This window comes from Triticum urartu, chromosome 1A, assembly GCF_056163025.1.
Source record: "Triticum urartu cultivar PI428250 chromosome 1A, HENAU_Tu73, whole genome shotgun sequence".
NCBI lineage: Eukaryota > Viridiplantae > Streptophyta > Magnoliopsida > Poales > Poaceae > Triticum > Triticum urartu.
In genome coordinates this window covers 185,479,683-185,497,858 of record NC_141873.1, presented here as the reverse complement: position 1 = coordinate 185,497,858, position 18,176 = coordinate 185,479,683, and the positions used below count along the sequence as shown (strand labels likewise).

Sequence of the window (18,176 nt, the reverse complement as noted above, 5' to 3'; positions counted from 1 at the left end):
TCTAGGCCGGATGGTAATAGGAGGCAGGGGACACGATGTTTTACCTAGGTTTGGGCCCTCTTGATGGAGGTAAAACCCTACGTCCTGCTTGATTAATATTGATGATATGGGTAGTACAAGAGTTGATCTACCACGAGATCAGAGAGGCCAAACCCTAGAAGCTAGCCTATGGTATGATTGTTGTTCCTCCTACGGACTAAAACTCTCCAGTTTATATAGACACCGGAGAGGGCTAGGGTTACACAGAGTCGGTTACAATGATAGGAGATCTACATATCCGTATCGCCAAGCTTGCCTTCCACGCCAAGGAAAGTCCCTTCCGGACACGGGACGAAGTCTTCAATCTTGTATCTTCATAGTCTAGGAGTCCGGCCGAAGGTATAGTCCGGCTATCCGGACACCCCCTAATCTAGGACTCCCTCAGTAGCCATCCCTCCCTTTCGCTCAGGCCCCCCACCATAACTAACGTCATGGATCAACAAGGGGCTGAACTGGGGGCCAGTGAATGATGTACCGATATTGCAGAGTCGCATCCGAGATCTCCTTGAGAGAGATGTCATCCTGGTCTCGGTAATGCAAGTCATGCTAGTTCATCGGGTCCCGCCTTGCAAACGTCGACCCCTCCGTATGTCCGAGTTCAACCCGGAAGGAACGCGAACTATTCAACATTTCCTCGGCATGACGCTCGATGAGATGTACAAATTTTTATTTGGACGCCAAATAAAGTGTCTGGACACCACCGAGGATGCGGGTCTGAGCTGTAGTCGCCCTGATACCCATGTAAGTAATCCCATGGCCGAACATGCTGTCTTTTTATTTATCATAACATCATTCTGAAAAGTCGCTCTTTGACCAGGACTGGATAACCAAGGCGAAGATGATCAGGTGTTCGGCCCCCCTTCCCGAGGGCCTGGCCAATCCCGTACTAGATAGAATGCTCGTGCCAACGCCCTATTAGGTGCCCTCACGGGAAGATAAAGGGGGGAATACAGAGGCTGAAAGCGGGCCTCGCTCACTATTCGTCCAAACCGGGGGAATTAGCGCCTCCGCGAAGGAGGATAACCAGGGAGAAGAATCTGACATTCCCTCTATCCAAGGAAGGAAGAGGAACACCTCTAAAGACCCGGAAACAAAGGTTTTCAAACGGGGGAACAAATCTTCGCTAGAGGGTTCCGTCTTGGAGGGTACTCTTGCCGCACCGTGCCCGCAAGGGGATCAGCCCTCGACCGAGCTGTAAGTAAACAAAAAGTACTTAATAGTGAAAATATCCTACCTTACTTCTAAAGACAGTAACCGAAGCTTATATCTTGTAGTTCGGATCGTAGCCCTTCTTCCGGAGATGATGGAGAGCGAGACACCTCCCCCTGCCACCCCGCCTCATGAGGTGGGCGACCCTGAAGTGTCGTCGCGGAGGTTTCTCCTAATCCGCCAAGGCCAATCCTTTGGCCACCCGGACTCCTCGGTATTCGGCTCCTAAAGAGATCAACACAAAGAGTCTGGAACCATACAGTGTGCGGTCAAACGCACTGAAGGATCTTCTGTAGCAAGCGGCCATCTTAGAAGCGCATCATATGCTAATGGGTACGGTAATTGAAAGGATTTCATCCGCCAAAAGCGGGTTGCATGAAGCTTTTATGAGCCTACTGAAAGGCTTTGAGGTACGTGAAATAGTGTATGTTTTTGACAGTACCACACACGCTAGGTGTGCCCTATGCAGATAGTGGCCCCTGAGACTCTAGTTGCCAACGAAAACAGCTGCAAACAGAGGATCATAGTCCCAGGTAATAACCAGACCGCCTTTATGTGCAGGTGGCTGAAGGTCCGGTGGCTACCCGGACTGATGAGTTTGTCGAGCTAAAGCGGCAACTTCATGCGACAGATGCCGACATTGTGCTTGTCAACAAGCGGCTTGACGAGGCACAGGGTAAGTGATTTCTCTGGTGATCAACACATAGTAAGAGGAGCATGATGTCGGTATCTTAATATGTTGTGACTATAGATGGAGCTGCCACCATGGAGACCCTTCGGGCGGAACTTGCCCGAGCCAAGGAACAAGCAAGAAATAGCGATGCGGCCGCTCTAAAGGTGGTCGAAGAGCTGAGGGCCGAACAGGCCGGGCAATGCCAGAGCAACGAAAGAGTAGCCAAGATGGCCGTTGAGTTGAAAGATGTCGCTGACCGTTACCAGCTTCTTGAAAAAGAAAGCAGAGCGAAGGCGACGGACCTGGAGAAGGCCATGGTAGCAGCCAAGGAAGCCCGCTCCAAAATCAGAGCGACGAAGGAGGAGCTGCGCCAAGCTACGGATATCGCGGTTGGGAAGCCTTTTTGTTGCGGAATAAGTTCGGAGAACCGAAGTATGCCCCTCTTGACCAACTAGGGAGTTCTGCAGACGCATACATGGATTTGGCAGCCAGTGCTGCTGATGCGGCCGAGTACTTCAAGGATCAGAAAGAGCGTGTAGTGGAAAAGTTGTTTTGGTCACAGTTCCATGCTCTAGTGCGTCCGCTTCTGTTGAATGAGCGAATGGCCGAGTGGGCCGAGCTCCATAGGTTGTCCGTACTTGCCATGAGGTCTGTTGTGGATCATCTGTGGCCGGAAGGGCCAAGGCCGAATAGTTAGTTTAGTTTAGTGCAACAATTCTTTGGTGCTGTGCCGCACATCAACGCTATGAAGAGGTCGGCGTGCATAGAGGGTGCGCGGATGGCACTTGCCCGTGTCAAGACATACTGGGTAGATATGGAGGCCACCTCTATTGCAACACAGGGTTCGGCCGTGGGCCGAGTAGCTGCCGAGCACTACTTTGAAGAGGTCCTTGAAGGCGCTCGTTCGATAGAGGCGCGGTGCTCGAAGAATATTATGTTCTAGTGACATGTATTCCCATTGGAAAAACAATATTTTATTGAAGTATGAAGGTTGTGTTTATACTTTTGCATGAAAGTATTATGATGCCTCCTGTGCGGCCGTTTATGTATATATGTATATAACCTGAAATTTTGCAGTCGTCGGCTTCAGCCCCCACGCATATAATGCGGGGGTGTTCGCAAAAAACGCGTATTCACACTTGATCCAACGTCTTGGTCCATTAAGGGGGTGGTAGCGCAACGAACGAGCAATCAAACTATATTGCTTTAACACTTTCACTTAGCCATAGGAGTTTGAATGCGGGACTACTAGATAGCCCCTGGTACCTCCGCACTCATCCGAATACGGGGCGCCTACGTACATGACCGAGAAACGACCCTTCGTTAATTCGGAGGAATCTCGAAGATTCTGCTAAGTCATCGAGTGGTTGACCAGTCTCGCGCTTTATCATGACAGTCAGTTTTCGGCTTTCTCTACTGAGGTGCTCATTCGGAAGAACCAGGGGACAATCACAGTAGTTCTCCCAGTGCTACCTTAGCCGATATAGCGGAACGTAAGGTACCAAAACATGGGAGCTGGGAAAACCCAACATTTGACCAAAGACATGATTCGGAGCTGATGCATATAAGGCCAAACTCGCGACGCCGAACACTCCCTAAGGTATTCGGTCTTTATAACATATGCTAGGCTGAATAATGCCCTTAATAATAAAACCCGAATATCCAGGTACGTGCAATATCCTGACGTGGCCACATGCCAATAATGTCAGCATCCTTCTCGGCTGTATTGAGTATCCTGAGGATGTGAACGACAAGAGACAGTAAAAAAGGTTTACGCAGGGTCTTAATCCGAAAAGAAACCTTTGAGTGGGTCCCTGCTGCATGTCTGTGCCTATGTCTCTGTCGTACCATGTCCTGGACAGGTGTAGCACGATTGTCATCTGTGAAAGAGAAGAACTTAGGTGAAAGTTGTCGTGCAAGAAAATTTAATTATTATCAATTAAACCATTAAAATTGAAGATAAGTTAAGTTGAGCCAAGCTAGCCCTGATTACACGCGGGAAGCCCCTGGTACCATTTATGAGGGTTTAACCATCAAATCAATCTCATGTTTTTGTAGTGATGTGCCGGACTCGTCTAACCGTGTCCGTGGTCTTGACAACGTGTCATTTATTCTGGTTGGTGAGGCCGTCTAGTGCTCGGCTGTTAAAGCCGCCGCACACTCTTCCGCGCGTAGAGAATGCTCAATATTTCCACTAACTGTGATGGTGCCACGTGGACCAGTCATCTTAAGCTTGAGAGAAGCGTAATGCCGTACTGCATTAAAACGAGCGAAAGCCGCTCTGCCGAGTAGTGCTTGATAGCCACTTCGGAATGGAGCGATTTAGAAAGTTAACTTTTTGCTTCGGAAGTTGTCGGAAGAACCGAATACAACCTCTAGTAATAGGGAGCCCGTATAGTGAGCCTCTTTGCCTGGTATTACTCCCTTGAAGGTAGTATTGCTGCGACTGATTTTTGTCGGGTCTATCCCCATTTTGCGGACTATGTCCTGATATATCAGATTTAGACCACTGACGCCGTCCATAAGGACTCATGCGAGATGGTATGCATTTCTTATTGGGTCTAACACCAAGGCAACCAATCCTTCATGCCGGATGCTTGTCGCGTGATCCCTGCGATCAAAGGTGATCGGGCAGGCCAACCAGGGGTTGAACTTAGGGGTGACGGAATCTACGCGCGTGTGTTTGCATGCTTGCCTCTCCTCTTCGTCACATGGATCATGTTTACTGTTTTAACCTCTCGTGGGAATTTTTTCTGTCCTCTAGTGCTTTGCTGGCGAGGTTCGTCCTCGTCTTTGCTTGGTGTCTCCCCCCTTGTGTTCGGCGTTTAGCTTACCGGCCTGCTTGAAGACCCAGCATTCTCTCTGGGTGTGATTTGCAGGTTTATCGGGGGTGCCATGAATCTGACATAGTTTGTCGAGAATCCTGTTTAGGCCAGACGGTCCATCTCTGCTGTGTTTGGAAGGCTTTTCCCGCTGACCTAGTCGAGACCCCCTAAATCCGGCATTTACCGCCGTATTATCCAGGCTATCTTCTTTATTTTGACGCTTGTTTTTATTACGTCGTGGTTTTCCATTGCCATCCCTGACTTCGGATGTGCTTGGGTCGCTGGTGCTACTGCGGGCTAACCAGCTATCTTCGCCCGTACAAAAGCGGGTCATGAGGCTTGTTAGGGCTCCCATTGTTCTCTACTTTTCTTGGCCGAGGTGTCTGGCGAGCCATTCGTCTCGGACGCTGTGTTTGAAAGCTGCTAAGGCTTCGGCGTTCGGACAGTCGACGATTTGGTTCTTCTTAGTGAGAAACTTGTTCCAAAGATTTCGGGCTGACTCATCGGGCTGTTGAATTATATGACTTAAATCATCTGCATCCGGAGGTCGGACATAGGTCCCTTGGAAATTAACTCGAAAAGCGTCCTCGAGATCCTCCCAACTTCCAATTGAGTATTCGGGGAGACTTTTCAGCTAGTGTCGAGCTGGTCCTTTAATCTTGAGGGGCAAGTACTTGATGGCATGGAGATCATCTCCGCGAGCCATATGGATATGGAGGATAAAATCCTCAATCCAGACCCCAGGGTCTGTGGTCCCGTCGTACGCTTGTATGTTCACTGGTTTGAATCCTTCTGGGAATTCGTGGTCCAGCACCTCATCGGTGAAACATAGGGGGTGTGCGACACCCCTGTATTTGGGTGTATCATGGCATTTGGACGGTTGTAGTATTCAGTTTTGATTTTGTGCCGGAGCATGCTTCCTAGATCCATAGATGGATCTGGTGATACTTTTTTTTGGCGCAAGTCCTCACATAGATCGTGTGTCAACTTCTGTGCGACTTTGGTAGCCTCTCTATCGCGGTCACCAGGTGGTTGATCCGGCCTATTTGGCCATGTTATTTTTTGACTGTATGGGCTCTAAGGCCTCATCGTCGAATTCGGGTAATAGCTTGCGCTTTGGCTAGCTCTTTGTGTGGTAACTTCCACCATACTTTTCTTCGTTGTTCCACCTTCTGTTGAGCGTATTTTGTGTGGCCTTAAGCCTTTGCTTCTGCTTCTTCAGACTCCTCGCTGTGACAATAAGCCTTCTGCGGAGGTTCTCTTGCTCCAAGTGTTTTTCCGGGTTGATGTGTGCATCTTCGTCCGGACTGTTTTCCTTCCCAGAGGGGGTTCGATGAGGTTTATCCTCGGCGTCGCCATGTTCGAACGTCGGGTCCATACTATGTTCACCGTTTGCAGCTTCATAGTGCTCTGCCGCCAAGGAAATGTGGTCGTCGTTTCCTCTAGAGTCGACTGGAGTGTTATTTTCTCTTGCACTATTATCGCTGTTTTTGCCAAGGCGGGATTTGGAGCGGCGCCTACGCCGACGCTTTGTTTGCTTCTTGGAGGGGTCATCCTCCGCTGCTTCCTCCCGTTCCTCATCATCGTTTTCTTTGGGTGTATCCACCATGTATATGTCATGTGATGAAGTGGCTGTCCAGTGCCCTGTGGGCACTTGTTCCTGGTCCTCTCCTGCATCATCGTCCATGCCGTCGATGTCTGCGGAGTCGAAATCGAGCATGTCGGTTAAATCGTCGACAGTGGCTACTAAGTGGGTGGTGGGTGGAGGGCGAATTTCTTCGTCGCCCACGTCCTGTTCTAGCCGGACATAGTTCGGCCATGGTTCTCCCGTCAAGGAGAGAGACCTTAATGAATTTAGCACATCGCCGAAGGGCGAGTGCTTAAAGATATCCGCGGAGGTGAACTCCATGATCGGCGGCCAATCGGATTTCATAGGCACGGATGTAGGCGGCTCAGAGTCCGTGGCCGAAGACGAATCCAGTGGTTCGGTGACACGGCTCTCATAAGGGGTGAAGTCAGTATCCGACTCCATCGCCGCTGAGAGTGCGGCCTCCATGGCGGGGTCTATCCCTCCGTCGTTGGATGGTGCAATTTGCTCCGGATTGAAGGCCGGAGTAGTTGCAGGCGCGATCTCCCGATCACTGTCCGACGGCAGAGTTACATCATGCTCGTCGTGATTGTGTGGCGCACCTAACACGGACTCGAATCCATCGAAGATCAAGTCTCCGCGAATGTCAGCAGTGTAGTTTAAGTTTCCGAACCTGACCTGATGGCCAGGGCGTAGCTCTCGATTTTCTCCAGATGGCCACGCAAATTGGCCCGCAGTGCGAAGCTGCCGAATACGAAGATCTGTCCGGGGAGGAAAACCTCACCCTGGACCGCATCGTTATCGATGATCGAAGGGCCCATCGAGCCTTGTTGTGATGACACAGTGGAAATCTCAATGAAAGCACCAATGTCGGTGTCAAAACTGGCGGATCTCGGGTAGGGGTTCCCGAACTGTGCGTCTAAGGCGGATGGTAATAGGAGGCAGGGGAGACGATGTTTACCCAGGTTCGGGCCCTCTTGACGGAGGTAATACCCTACGTCCTGCTTGATCGATATTGATGATATGAGTATTACAAGAGTTGATCAACCACGAGATCGTAGAGTCTAAACCCTAGAAGCTAGCCTATAGTATGATTATATGTTGTCCTATGGACTAAACCCTCCGGTTTATATAGACACCAGAGGGGACTAGGGTTACACAGAGTCGGTTACAAGGGAGGAGATCTACATATCCGTATTGCCAAGCTTGCCTTCCACGCCAAGGAAAGTCCCATCCGGACACGGGGACGAAGTCTTCAATCTTGTATCTTCATAGTCCAACAGTCCGGCCAAAGGATTTAGTCCGGCTGTCCGGAGACCCCCTAATCCAGGACTCCCTCAGTTAGAGGATATCATGGCAATTTGGGAGGCTCGATAAACAAGTGGTAGGTAGTAAGACATAGCGATGGCATTGAGAGAACTAGCATAGCAAAGATAGTAGTGAGATCCAAGATGAATGTCATCTTGCCTAAAATCCCACTAGGAAGAAGATCTAGTCCATGAAGAAGATGAACCAATATAGTCGGACGGATCCTCACAATCGCAACGTAACCGGAACTATCGAGAAGAAGAAGAACCAGAAAGAAGCAAACACCATGGTAAACAACCAAGCATAATCATGACATAATGCACAATCAAGTATGATGCGTGTCCGATTTAATGATGCATGGCATGGCAATTTGCAACAAACAAAACTACAAGTTGCATATTGGAGAAACACCAAATTTAATTATGAAGTTAACTCTCGTTTATGTACCCAACAATACTAAATGTTATTAAACATGGCAAGGGGTGAAGCATAAAGAAACTATCTAATTAGGAAAGTTTAAATGAGGTCAGAAACATCAAACAATAACTCCGGAAAATCCCCACATGACATTTAGCAATTTAAATTAAACAACATTTTTAAACATTTTAAATGTTATTATCATGATGCGGATGACATATTCAAGTTATATGCAAGTTTTAAGAAAACGTTGACATCACATGATATGAGGCATTTGTACACGGTGGTTAAACGGAATTGGTGCCATGACAACATACCGGCCCCGGTAACTCGATTGACATAGCGATGCAACAAAAAAGTGTGCGGATGTGTGGTACACACAAGAGATGGAGGGGGGATCCTGGGAACCGGGTTCCCACGGGTCGGCGGCATGGCAAACAAGGATCATGCAACAATTCGTACACGGTGCAATCATTGAGTGCATCTCATACAACACATGCATTCGTTCATCGCATCAGCGTTCGGCTTGGGGGTATACCTTCGAAGTGTGCGATCGGGTGGTTTGGGTCAAGCGGTGTGGTCGTTCACGGTCGTCGTGGGAAGTAGTGGTGCTCAGCAATGGTAGTTGTACATGGCAATCGTGGAGGGTCATCGATAGTCGTTCATGGGTGTTCAATGATGGTTGTGGTACATGTTCTGTAGATGTTCGGGCGGCGGTAGTGGTACATGTTTCGAAGGTGAACTTGACGAATTCGAATCACTTCAGGGTTGTCGTGGTACTTGTGGTCTTCGGACTTGCCGGTCTCGTTCTTGCAACGTTAGTTGAACTTGATGTATCCGAGGGTAATTGATGATCAACGGATGTCATGGTATTTGTCGTTCTGGGTCTTCGTAGTGTCGTGGAACTTGACGCTTGGGATTGATTCCAGGGTTGCGTGTGTCCACGGCAACACATCGCAGGTGCAAAGAGGCAACGACTTGGTGCAGTTTTAGTCATCGCGGCAGGGTTTTGGCCATGGCTTGATGCGGCTTGACGGCAAGGTCGGACGAGGAGCACGGGGAGGAGGAAATCGGGATGAGGGCGTAAAACAATGCTCCTCTATGTGAGCGCGTGCAAGGAGAGGAAGAGAGATGGGGATTGAGCGAGGCGCCGCTACGCGTGTGAGTGGCGGCGCGATGGAGAGAGCTGGGGGTGGGGCTTCCTATGGTTAGGACAGGGTTAGGTGGGCCTAGGAGGCCGGCCAAGTGGAGAGGGATGCTTGTAGGCCTGTGGTGCAGATGGGCCTGCCTGAGGATTTTTGGTGGAAGTAAAATCCAGACACTTTGGATTTAACTCGGCAAGTTTGCATTTCGAAACCCATTCAAGTGATCTCCAAATGGGTTGAAACTGTAGCAGGTGACCTTTCACACCACATGTGATGTACAGGCATATTTGGAAGATTTATGGAGAAGTAAAATTGCAACTCAATTTTACTAAAAGGTCGAAAAGGAAGGATAGGAAGTTGAGTCGGATAAAAGAAGAGTTAAAGAATAATGCGAAAGTGTTATGGGTGATTCCAAGTTAATGGAATATTTATTATAGCCACCTAATATATTGGGAGGATAAGTTATAAAGAGAATTCACTATTGTGAACATCCCTCGATTTAAATGGATCATAGATCCATATGGTTTATTTAGTCGAGTTTTAAAAAGGGGTGCAAGATGACATGATGCAAAGATGAATGCAATGAACCAAACAAATCACACGATGAAACTCGGAATCCATGGAAGGCATATGGAGCGCCGGTCTTGGGGCATCACAACTCTCCTCCACTTACAAGAGATCTCGACCCAAGATCTAAGGATGGCACCGGGGAGAAACGGAAGAGGAAGAGGTAAAACAAAGTTGCTTCTTTGACAAACAAGTGAAACTAATGAACCTTGAGAGGCTGAAAAAACTTGAAAGAAAGAACACAATAGAGTTGAACGAAATTGAGAGAGCTCTGGTAGAAAAGAGAAAGAAGGAAAACCATGTGAACCTTGGAAGTTGCGAAGCTACCAATGACGAGCACAAAGGACAAGAAGGGATTGAAACTACTCTGGTTGAAACAGCACTGCAGTTGAAAAGAGATACAAGACTTGATAAGATGAAAAGAACCTGAGCAGAGGACACAACACTCCTGCTAAACGTATAAGCAAGGAAAAGAACATGATCTTAAAAAATGAGATGATGGGTCGAAGAGAGTAACATCCCAATGCCTCTGGAACAAACATAAGAATGGAATCAAAAGAACTGAGAAGAAAACAACATGTTCTACCTGAAATGAATTTAAGACAGGATCCTTAAAAATAAGGATTGAACGGAGTTTTTGGAAGATCAATATGAAAGGATATGATCCTCGTGGGCTTATGGAGACATCTTAGAATTATGAGGTGACAACCAACCACTACCAAAAGATTGATTAGGTGAGAGGAACGAAGAGATGGAAAAACTTCTTTGACCACGAGAATAGGAGGAAACTTGGACCATTGATAAACACCATAACAACAACATTCCTTTGGGAAGGCTTTAGGTGAAATATAACCCAAGATAACTCCAATGAAGAGATTGATGGTTTGCAAAGGATCTCATGAACGAATGAAAATGATGGGTTTGAATATCTCATTCTTAACACTGGTGGACCTTGAAACACAAAGGGAAATTGTCAAGAATGACATAACACCACCTAAAGAGATAAGGTAGAAAGAATTGCACATGGGGATGCAAAATGAAGAATGCTTGAACTCCTCCAACAAGAATCTTGAAGAACACTTCGAGAATGAATTAAATCTTTGATGAACCACCATGGAGAAACTCTTGAAGAACTCCAGATAGATGAAAAAGATGGTCGCAAAGAAAACAAGCTTGAAAAGAATAAGATGAAGCCTTGCGATGATTTAGATGGAGCTTTGAGGCGAGTTAACTTAGAGAGCATGGAACTTCAGAAAAAAGATGAACAACTTAGCCTCGACATATTGATATCATGAACGAACTCCAGAAGAAAAGAATTGAATCACTTCAAGGAAACAAGAATAAGATTTACTGTATGTTTATCCTTCATCAACTTAAATTGATGACAAGCAACAGATTTGGCATACTAATTATTCTTCTCGAAAAGATTGAAGAAATATAAACAAACTTGGGAAGGTCTTCAATGAGCCACCGGTAGGATTGAAACAACGAATAAAGAAAAGAGATTGAATCACTGGGAAGAATTAGAAAACTAATAAAGATACTTGAGTGAATTTTGATACAATTGAATGAAGAGATGACAAGCTGACTAGAGAATACATGAACGATGCACAGGTAAGATTTGGAGAACGAGAGCGGAAAGCTAAGAATGAATAATTCTGAGATGATGGGCTCCGGCGAATTAAAATGAAAAGACTCCTGAATTGCTACGGATGGGTGAAAAGGATTCTCACAATCGAAAACAATTTGAGAGGATGGCATCAAGCTTGAACTACGAATCTTTGAGAGAACGGACCAAGATTTAAGAGGAATACTTCGTCGGTCTTCAAAATCCGAGAATGACGACTAGAAACACCACCATGATTTATTGAGGCATTCCGTAATGAAGAAAAGAAAGGTTGAGCAAAAGATGAAAACAATTTGAAACAATCTAGGAGAAGACATATGACTGATGGAATCCCTTCGTCCGTCACACTTTAAAAGAATTTGAGAAAGGTAGCTTCGGAAAATTTAGAAGAGTCAGGTAAGATCCTGGGAGAGACATGTGGGTTAGGGCCCACTCAAAGACACGTACCATTGAGAAACTTTTAAAGAGGGAAGAATGGAAACATGAATCTTCTGAGATATCTTAAGCACTCCGGTGTCGGATTACGTGTTCCGGCAAACCCTTGAGGTTCGATCTCTGGGGTGTGCACAAAGATCTCTCCCCCCTAGCTCACACTCTCACCACGATCTCAAGGCATGGCACGCAGAACCCACAGAACAAGGGACACAAGTGTTTATACTGGTTCGGGCCACCAATGTGGTGTAATACCCTACTTCAGTGTCGTGTGGTGTATTGCCTTGCAGGCTGGGGATGAACAAGTACAAGGGAAGAATAACCTCCTGAGGAGAGGCATTCTCGAGCTCGATGAGCTTGTGTGGTTGGGGATGATCTGAATGATCCGTCCAAGATCAGTCCTCCCCCCCATGGTGGTGGCTAGTCCTATTTATACAGGTGTGGGTCCTCTTCCCAAATATTAGGCGGGAAGGGATGCCACAATGGCCAGTTTGAAGGGGAAAACTAGTAGTTATCCTAACAAAAGGTGTTATTTGCCTACCAAAGGCTCTGGCGGTGACACCGTCATGGGCTCCGTGGTGACCACCGTCCTGCTGGTCTTGGTCTCGTTGTACCAATATGGAAACCTTTTCCTGATGCCTCGAGACTCCTCTTCTGCACCGGCCCCTTTAGCACCAAAGAGGCAACCAGTACTCTGCGCGCTGGTGCCCGCCTGGCCTCGCTCGTCATGGCTCACATCATGCGAACCTCGCAAGGTTCCCCTAGCATATATCTCTCCGCTCCTCGAGAGCCTGCATAGGGAGGCCGCCCCTGAGGAGGTCTTGCGTTGTCTACCTTGCGAGGCTTGGCCCCTCGCCAGGGTCTTGAGAGGGTGTTGATGAAGTTGGGCCATACCAGGCCACTGGAGGAGCCACGCCCAGGGCCGCAGGTAGGCAAGTCTTGGTGCCCCCGTTCCCAGGACAACGACAGTAGCCCTTGGGCCCAAGGGGCGCTTATACTTGGCTTCGCGGCGAAGCCAAGGGTCAACTACGGAGCTCCACGGGCCCCAATAGCCTGCAGCCTTGGTTGATGCGTGGTGATTGAGAGGACGTGGGCGTCTTTGCTTCCCCACGCTGCCTCGGCAACTGCCCGACTTGACGAGTCCCCGCGGCCTGCAGAAAAACCATCATTACCTGCGATCATGGAGGCCGGCAGTTGGCCTCCCTCGGCTATAAATGAGGAGAGGGGCGGAGCCCGCATCGCTCATCTCCTCCTCCATTCTGTATGCTTCTTCTTCCTCCTCCTTGTCGCGACACTCATGGCGCCAGTGAAGAGGTTCTCGGCTGCCGAGAAGGGGAAGGCTCACCAGGAAGGGCCTGGCTCGCCGCCGCCTAAGAGGGGGCGCAGTCGCTCCCGCAAGCATGCCGCAACCCCCGCAGTGGTCCCTTGTGGATGCGGGCGAGCTTCGTCGGGGTCCGACAGTGCCTCTTCGTGTGGCGAGAGCTGCCTAGGTCATGGCAGCCCCGTTAATGAAGGGAGGCACGTCATGGTCGCTCGGCCTCCCCGACTACGCTTCCACTCCGCGGAGGTTTTGCCGGAGTTTGTCGTGTGGTCGAAGAACCCGACCGGCACTTTGCTTCAACTTCCGCGCTCCTTTGCTGGCGAAGTGCCGCCCCCAGGTCCCAGCGGCCTCTGGTTGCAGGCTGACGGCTCCTGCAGCAAGGCTTCGTGGGTCGTGGTGGAGATCTCTGCTGCAGGCGACGTAGCCCTAGCCCGTGGCTGGCAGACGTTCAGCCGTGCGTGTGGCCTAGGCAGGCGGTGCACCCTCCACTTCCAGTTTGATGGGGCAGCGACCCTCTTCGTGAGGGTGTTCAGGGAAGATGGCCCTCGCGCTGGATGCTTCCATGAGGACGATGATGGTGGCGAGGCGCTCGGTCTTCGCGATGGACGTGACGAGCACGAGGGTGAACTTGCCCTCGGTGGCGGCCGTGGTTCGCCCAGCTATGGCAGCTCCTCCTCCAGCGAGAGCTCCAGCAGCAGCGGCTACGACCAGCCATCACGCCATTGGGCACGCTTCGAGGACGGTGGCGGGTCGTCCCGTCGTCGCGCCCCAGTGAAGCGCGAGCAGGGCTCTGTCTGAATTCTGGGGCCGATCCTCGTGAGCAGCCGCGTCGCAGGAGCTACTTTTTCTTGTCATCTCCTTCCCTTTCCTCCTGCATTGTGAGAAACGAGTATGGAGCCCTGCAGGGGCGTTTAATGAACCATTGTGCTTATGTTGCTTTTGTGGTGTGTTTATAGCTTCCGGGTTGTGTTGTGAGATCTATGCCTTATATGGGTGTAGAGGGGTAACTTAGCTCGATGCATCCGGGGTAGCTTTCACCTCATGAGGGCGTGCATCTCTAGGCACCTGGTGGGGCTTCCCCACTGTTGATTCGGGTGACATCACGAAGCTGCAAAAATTCGTTAAGATATCCTTAACCCTTCTTGCGCGAGGCCTTAGGTATGGGATGGTTATGGCCCAATGCACCCCATTGCGGTACCCATGGGGCACAGATTAAAAGGGGATGCGCTGATCACAAGCTCAGACGAGAACGCCTCGTGGAGACCAGGGGAGTGGGCACGCACATACTACCTGTCCAGCCCCACTCGCGGAGCTTGCGAGGCAGAGCATCGGGCAACTGCCGCCCTCCCTGGTGAAAAACAAAGAATCGAGGGAAGAATCGGAAAGAAGAGGGGGTTTAACCAAACCATCGAGAAACACCAGAACTCCAAATTTCATTTAATGAAAAGGGGCAAGCCAACTATAGAAAGCAAATGAACAACCGCGTCCGGAATCTAGTCTAGTCTTCTCACCAGCATGGAGCTAAGTGTTGCGACTAGGACGTGGGAGGGAGCCCCCGAGGCCCGAGGGTGGCACTCCGGAGACTCCGGGGCATGTATAGCCCCACTCATTATTACTTGAGAGTGTCAAGAGCAGAAACCTTCATAGGCACCGGGCTTTCCTTCATGGATAGAACTTCCAGAGGTGCTAGGTGTTCTAGGAGTTCTGGATGGGGATCCCGTCCTGCGTCTCCAAGGGCGCGGCACCAGTCCTGGAGACGCGGGCAATCCTAAACGGGCCCTCCCACGTGGGTGAGAGCTTATGCAACCCTTCCCTAGAGAGCACCCGCCTTAGGGCGAGATAGCCCACCTCGAGCGTCTTGGAGCGGACGCTGCGACAGTGGTAATGTCGTAACGCCTGCTGGTATCTTGCCGCTCGGAGCGAGGCTTCATGGTGGCGTTCGTCCCCCGGCACAAGGTCCATCCCCCGCATGGCGTCCTACTGCGTCTCATCAAACGCTAGGACTCACGTGAAGCGACGCCTAACATCGTGAGGGAGAAGCTCTTCTGCTCCGTAGACGAGGAAGAATGCGGTCTCGCCTGTTGGCTTGGTGGAGGTGCTGTGGATGGACCACAGCACATACTGGAGCAAGTCATGCCAGCCCCTGCCACAGGCTTCGAGCTTCTTCTTGAGGCCTCTCAATACCTCGGCTTTGGCGCGCTCAGCCTGGCCATTGCTGCCGGGGTGTGCCACCGAATCGTAGCAAATCTGCGTTCCAAGTTTAGCACAATAGGCCTTGAAGAGATTGCTAGTGAACTGCGAGCCGTTGTCGGTGATGATGCGGTTAGGGACCCCAAACCGGCTGGGATGGTGCGGACGGCTTGCACCTCTACCCACTCGGTGAACTTGTCGATGGCGACGTAGAGGTAGCGGTAGCCTCCAGGCGCTCGCGGGAACAGACCCAGGATGTCCAGCCCCCAGATTGCGAATGGCCACGAGAGCGGGATAGTCTGGAGGCCCTGGGCCGGCTGGTGGATATGCTTGGCATGGAACTGGCAGGCCTCGCAGGACCTTACCAGCTCGGTCGCGTCGTTGAGTGTCGTGGGCTAGTAGAACCCGCTGCGGGAATGCCTTGCCAACCAGGGTACATGAAGATGAGGGACACCCACAGTCTCCACCGTGTATGTAAGCCAGCAGCTCGTTCCCCTACTCCCTGGAGATGCAGCGCAAGGAAACATTATTTGGTCGTTTTCTGTACAGCTCACCGTCCTAGATGCAGTAAGCCGTAGCCTGCCGAGCCACATGCTCCGCGTCCTCCTCCTTCTCGGGCAGCATCCCATGCACCAGATATGCCTTGAACTCATTGGTCCAGCACCCATCCTGAGGCTCGAGCGCCAGGAGCAGACGTGCTCTTGAGGTCGGACTGCAAGCGGGGGCTCCTGAGGCTAGTGGCTGGGGGAGTTCCTCTTGAGATGATGTAGTCTCTGCGGCCTCAGGGGTATCCGAAGGCTTGAAGAGTCGCTCTTCGAAGACACCAAATTCTTGGGGTAGACGCCTTGACGCCCTCTTGGCAATCTTGTCAGCCTCCTTGTTGGTGCTGCGTGGCACATGTTGTAGCTTCAGGCCTAGGAATTGCCTCTCCATCTTGCGCACCTCCGCGAGGTACGCCTCCATATGCTCGTCCCTTGGTTCGTACACTTTGTTGGAGAAGTTGACAAGGAGCTGCCAGTCACCCTTGACGGTGAGACGCTTCACCCCTAAGGCTGATGGGGCCTTGAGGCCGGCGATCAGCCCCTCATATTCTGCGATGTTGTTGGAGATCTTCTCACCCCGCTGGAAATAGAGCTGCATGACATTGTATAGCTTGTCTTGGGTGGGCGAGATGAGCACAGCGCCAGCCCCGCGTCTTGTCGTGTGAAAGTGCCATCGAAGTACATGACCCAGCCATCCGGTACTTCATTTTGCAGTGAGAGCGATCAGCTTTGGCCCGCTTCCTTGATAACCTCGGTTGTGCCGAATTCCAACTAAAATGCTTGCATTTCAATGTTCCATTCAGCAACTCCCCCCGCAGCATTGGGGCTCCGGAGCACCCTCTCCAGGGGGTAGGCTGAGACGACCTTGATTGGTTGGCCTTGGAAATAATGGCGTACCATGCGTGAGGCCACCAGGAGCGCGAGTAAGAGCTTCTGCACCATTGGGTAACGTTCTCTCGCGTCCCATAGCACGGTGCTGACAAAGTATACTAGGTGCTCGACAAGGGCGGGAGCGTCGATGGAGCATGTGTCCTCCAGACGTTGTGGTGCCTCCTCAGGTGGGGGGACGTCTGGTCGCCCATCGGGGCCTCCGTAAGCCTGGGAGGGCCGTCTGGCAAGGCCTGACCATTAGCCGATGTCGTTGTGGCTTGGGCGGCACCGTCTTGGTGCCGCACCGTCCCCGTCGAGGGTGCGGCATTGCACGGTGGGTTGTTGGCTTGGCGTTCCTTTCGGACGGCCACCAGCGCCGCACTGGCGGAGTGAGGTGTGGCGGCCAGATAAAGCACCAGAGGCTCGAGGGGACGCGGCGCTACCATTACTGGAGGGCTGGTCAATTATCTCTTGAGGTCTTGAAACGCAAGGTCGGCTTCTAGGGTCCACTCGAACGGGCCCTTCTTCATCAGCTTGAAGAACGGCAGGGCGTGCTCCCCCAGCTTGGAGATGAAGCGCCCCAGCGAGGTCACGTAGCCTGCAAGCTTATGCATTTCCTTGAGAGTTTGCGGTGGGCTCATGTCTTCTATTGCCTTGACCTTCTTCGGGTTAGCCTCGATCCCCCTATGAGACACCAGGAAACCCAGTAGCTTGTCGGAGGGGACACCGAACACGCACTTCTCCGGGTTGAGCCACAAATCCACGTGGCCCAGGCTAGCGAAGGTCTCCTCCAGGTCCTGAATCAGGGTTCTCGCCTCCCAAGATTTTACCACGATGTCGTCGACGTAGGCTTCATCGTTTCTCCCGAGCTGCTGACCCAGGGCGATGTGCATCAGCCTCTCAAAGGTCACCCCAGCATTGCGCAGTCCGAACAGCATGCAGGTGTAGTAGTACACCCCGCATGGGGTCAAGAAGGCGGTCTTCTCCACATCCTCCACTTCCTTCTTGATCTGATGGTAGCCCAAGAATGCGTCTAGGAAACACAGCAGGTCGCACTCGGCGGTGGAGTCGACGATCTGGTCGATACATGGAAGCGGGAACGGGTCTTGGGGACAGGCCTTGTTGAGGTTGGTGAAGTCCACACACATGCATTCCTTCCCGCCTTTCTTTGGCACGACGATGGGGTTCGCCCGCTGTCGGTGTCAAAACCGGTGGATCTCGGTTAGGGGGTCCCAAACTGTGCATCTAGGATCGATGGTAACAGGAGATAAGGGACACAATGTTTTACCCAGATTCGGGCCCTCTCTATGGAGGTAATACCCTACGTCCTACTTGATTGATCTTGATGAATATGAGTATTACAAGAGTTGATCTACCACGAGATCGTAATGACTAAACCCTAAGAGTCTAGTCTGGCTATGAT

At 50.8% G+C, this 18,176-nt stretch overlaps 1 protein-coding gene across 1 annotated transcript; it reads right to left on the bottom strand.

Annotated features, from left to right (window-relative positions):
- Positions 1 to 15,155: 15,155 nt before the first annotated feature.
- LOC147990552 (uncharacterized) lies at positions 15,156 to 17,901 on the bottom strand. Its single transcript, XM_087538282.1, has 5 exons — positions 17,665 to 17,901; positions 17,407 to 17,550; positions 15,933 to 16,475; positions 15,518 to 15,736; positions 15,156 to 15,398 (listed from the first exon to the last, which is right to left on the bottom strand). The coding sequence occupies exons 1-5, from the start codon at positions 17,899 to 17,901 to the stop codon at positions 15,156 to 15,158; spliced, it is 1,386 nt and encodes a 461-aa protein (XP_087394408.1).
- Between the last annotated feature and the right edge of the window lie 275 nt (positions 17,902 to 18,176).

Excerpts from the sequence above, each read along its gene's own strand:
- LOC147990552 (XM_087538282.1), bottom strand. The coding sequence starts at position 17,901 with ATGTGTGTGGACTTCACCAACCTCAACAAGGCCTGTCCCCAAGACCCG. Across the intron at positions 16,476-17,406 it reads CTAACCCGAAGAAGGTCAAG|CTCTATTTCCAGCGGGGTGA; the intron begins GCAATAGAAGAC and ends AATGTCATGCAG. Across the intron at positions 15,737-15,932 it reads AGGAGGAGGACGCGGAGCAT|CCCACGACACTCAACGACGC; the intron begins GTGGCTCGGCAG and ends GGGTTCTACTAG.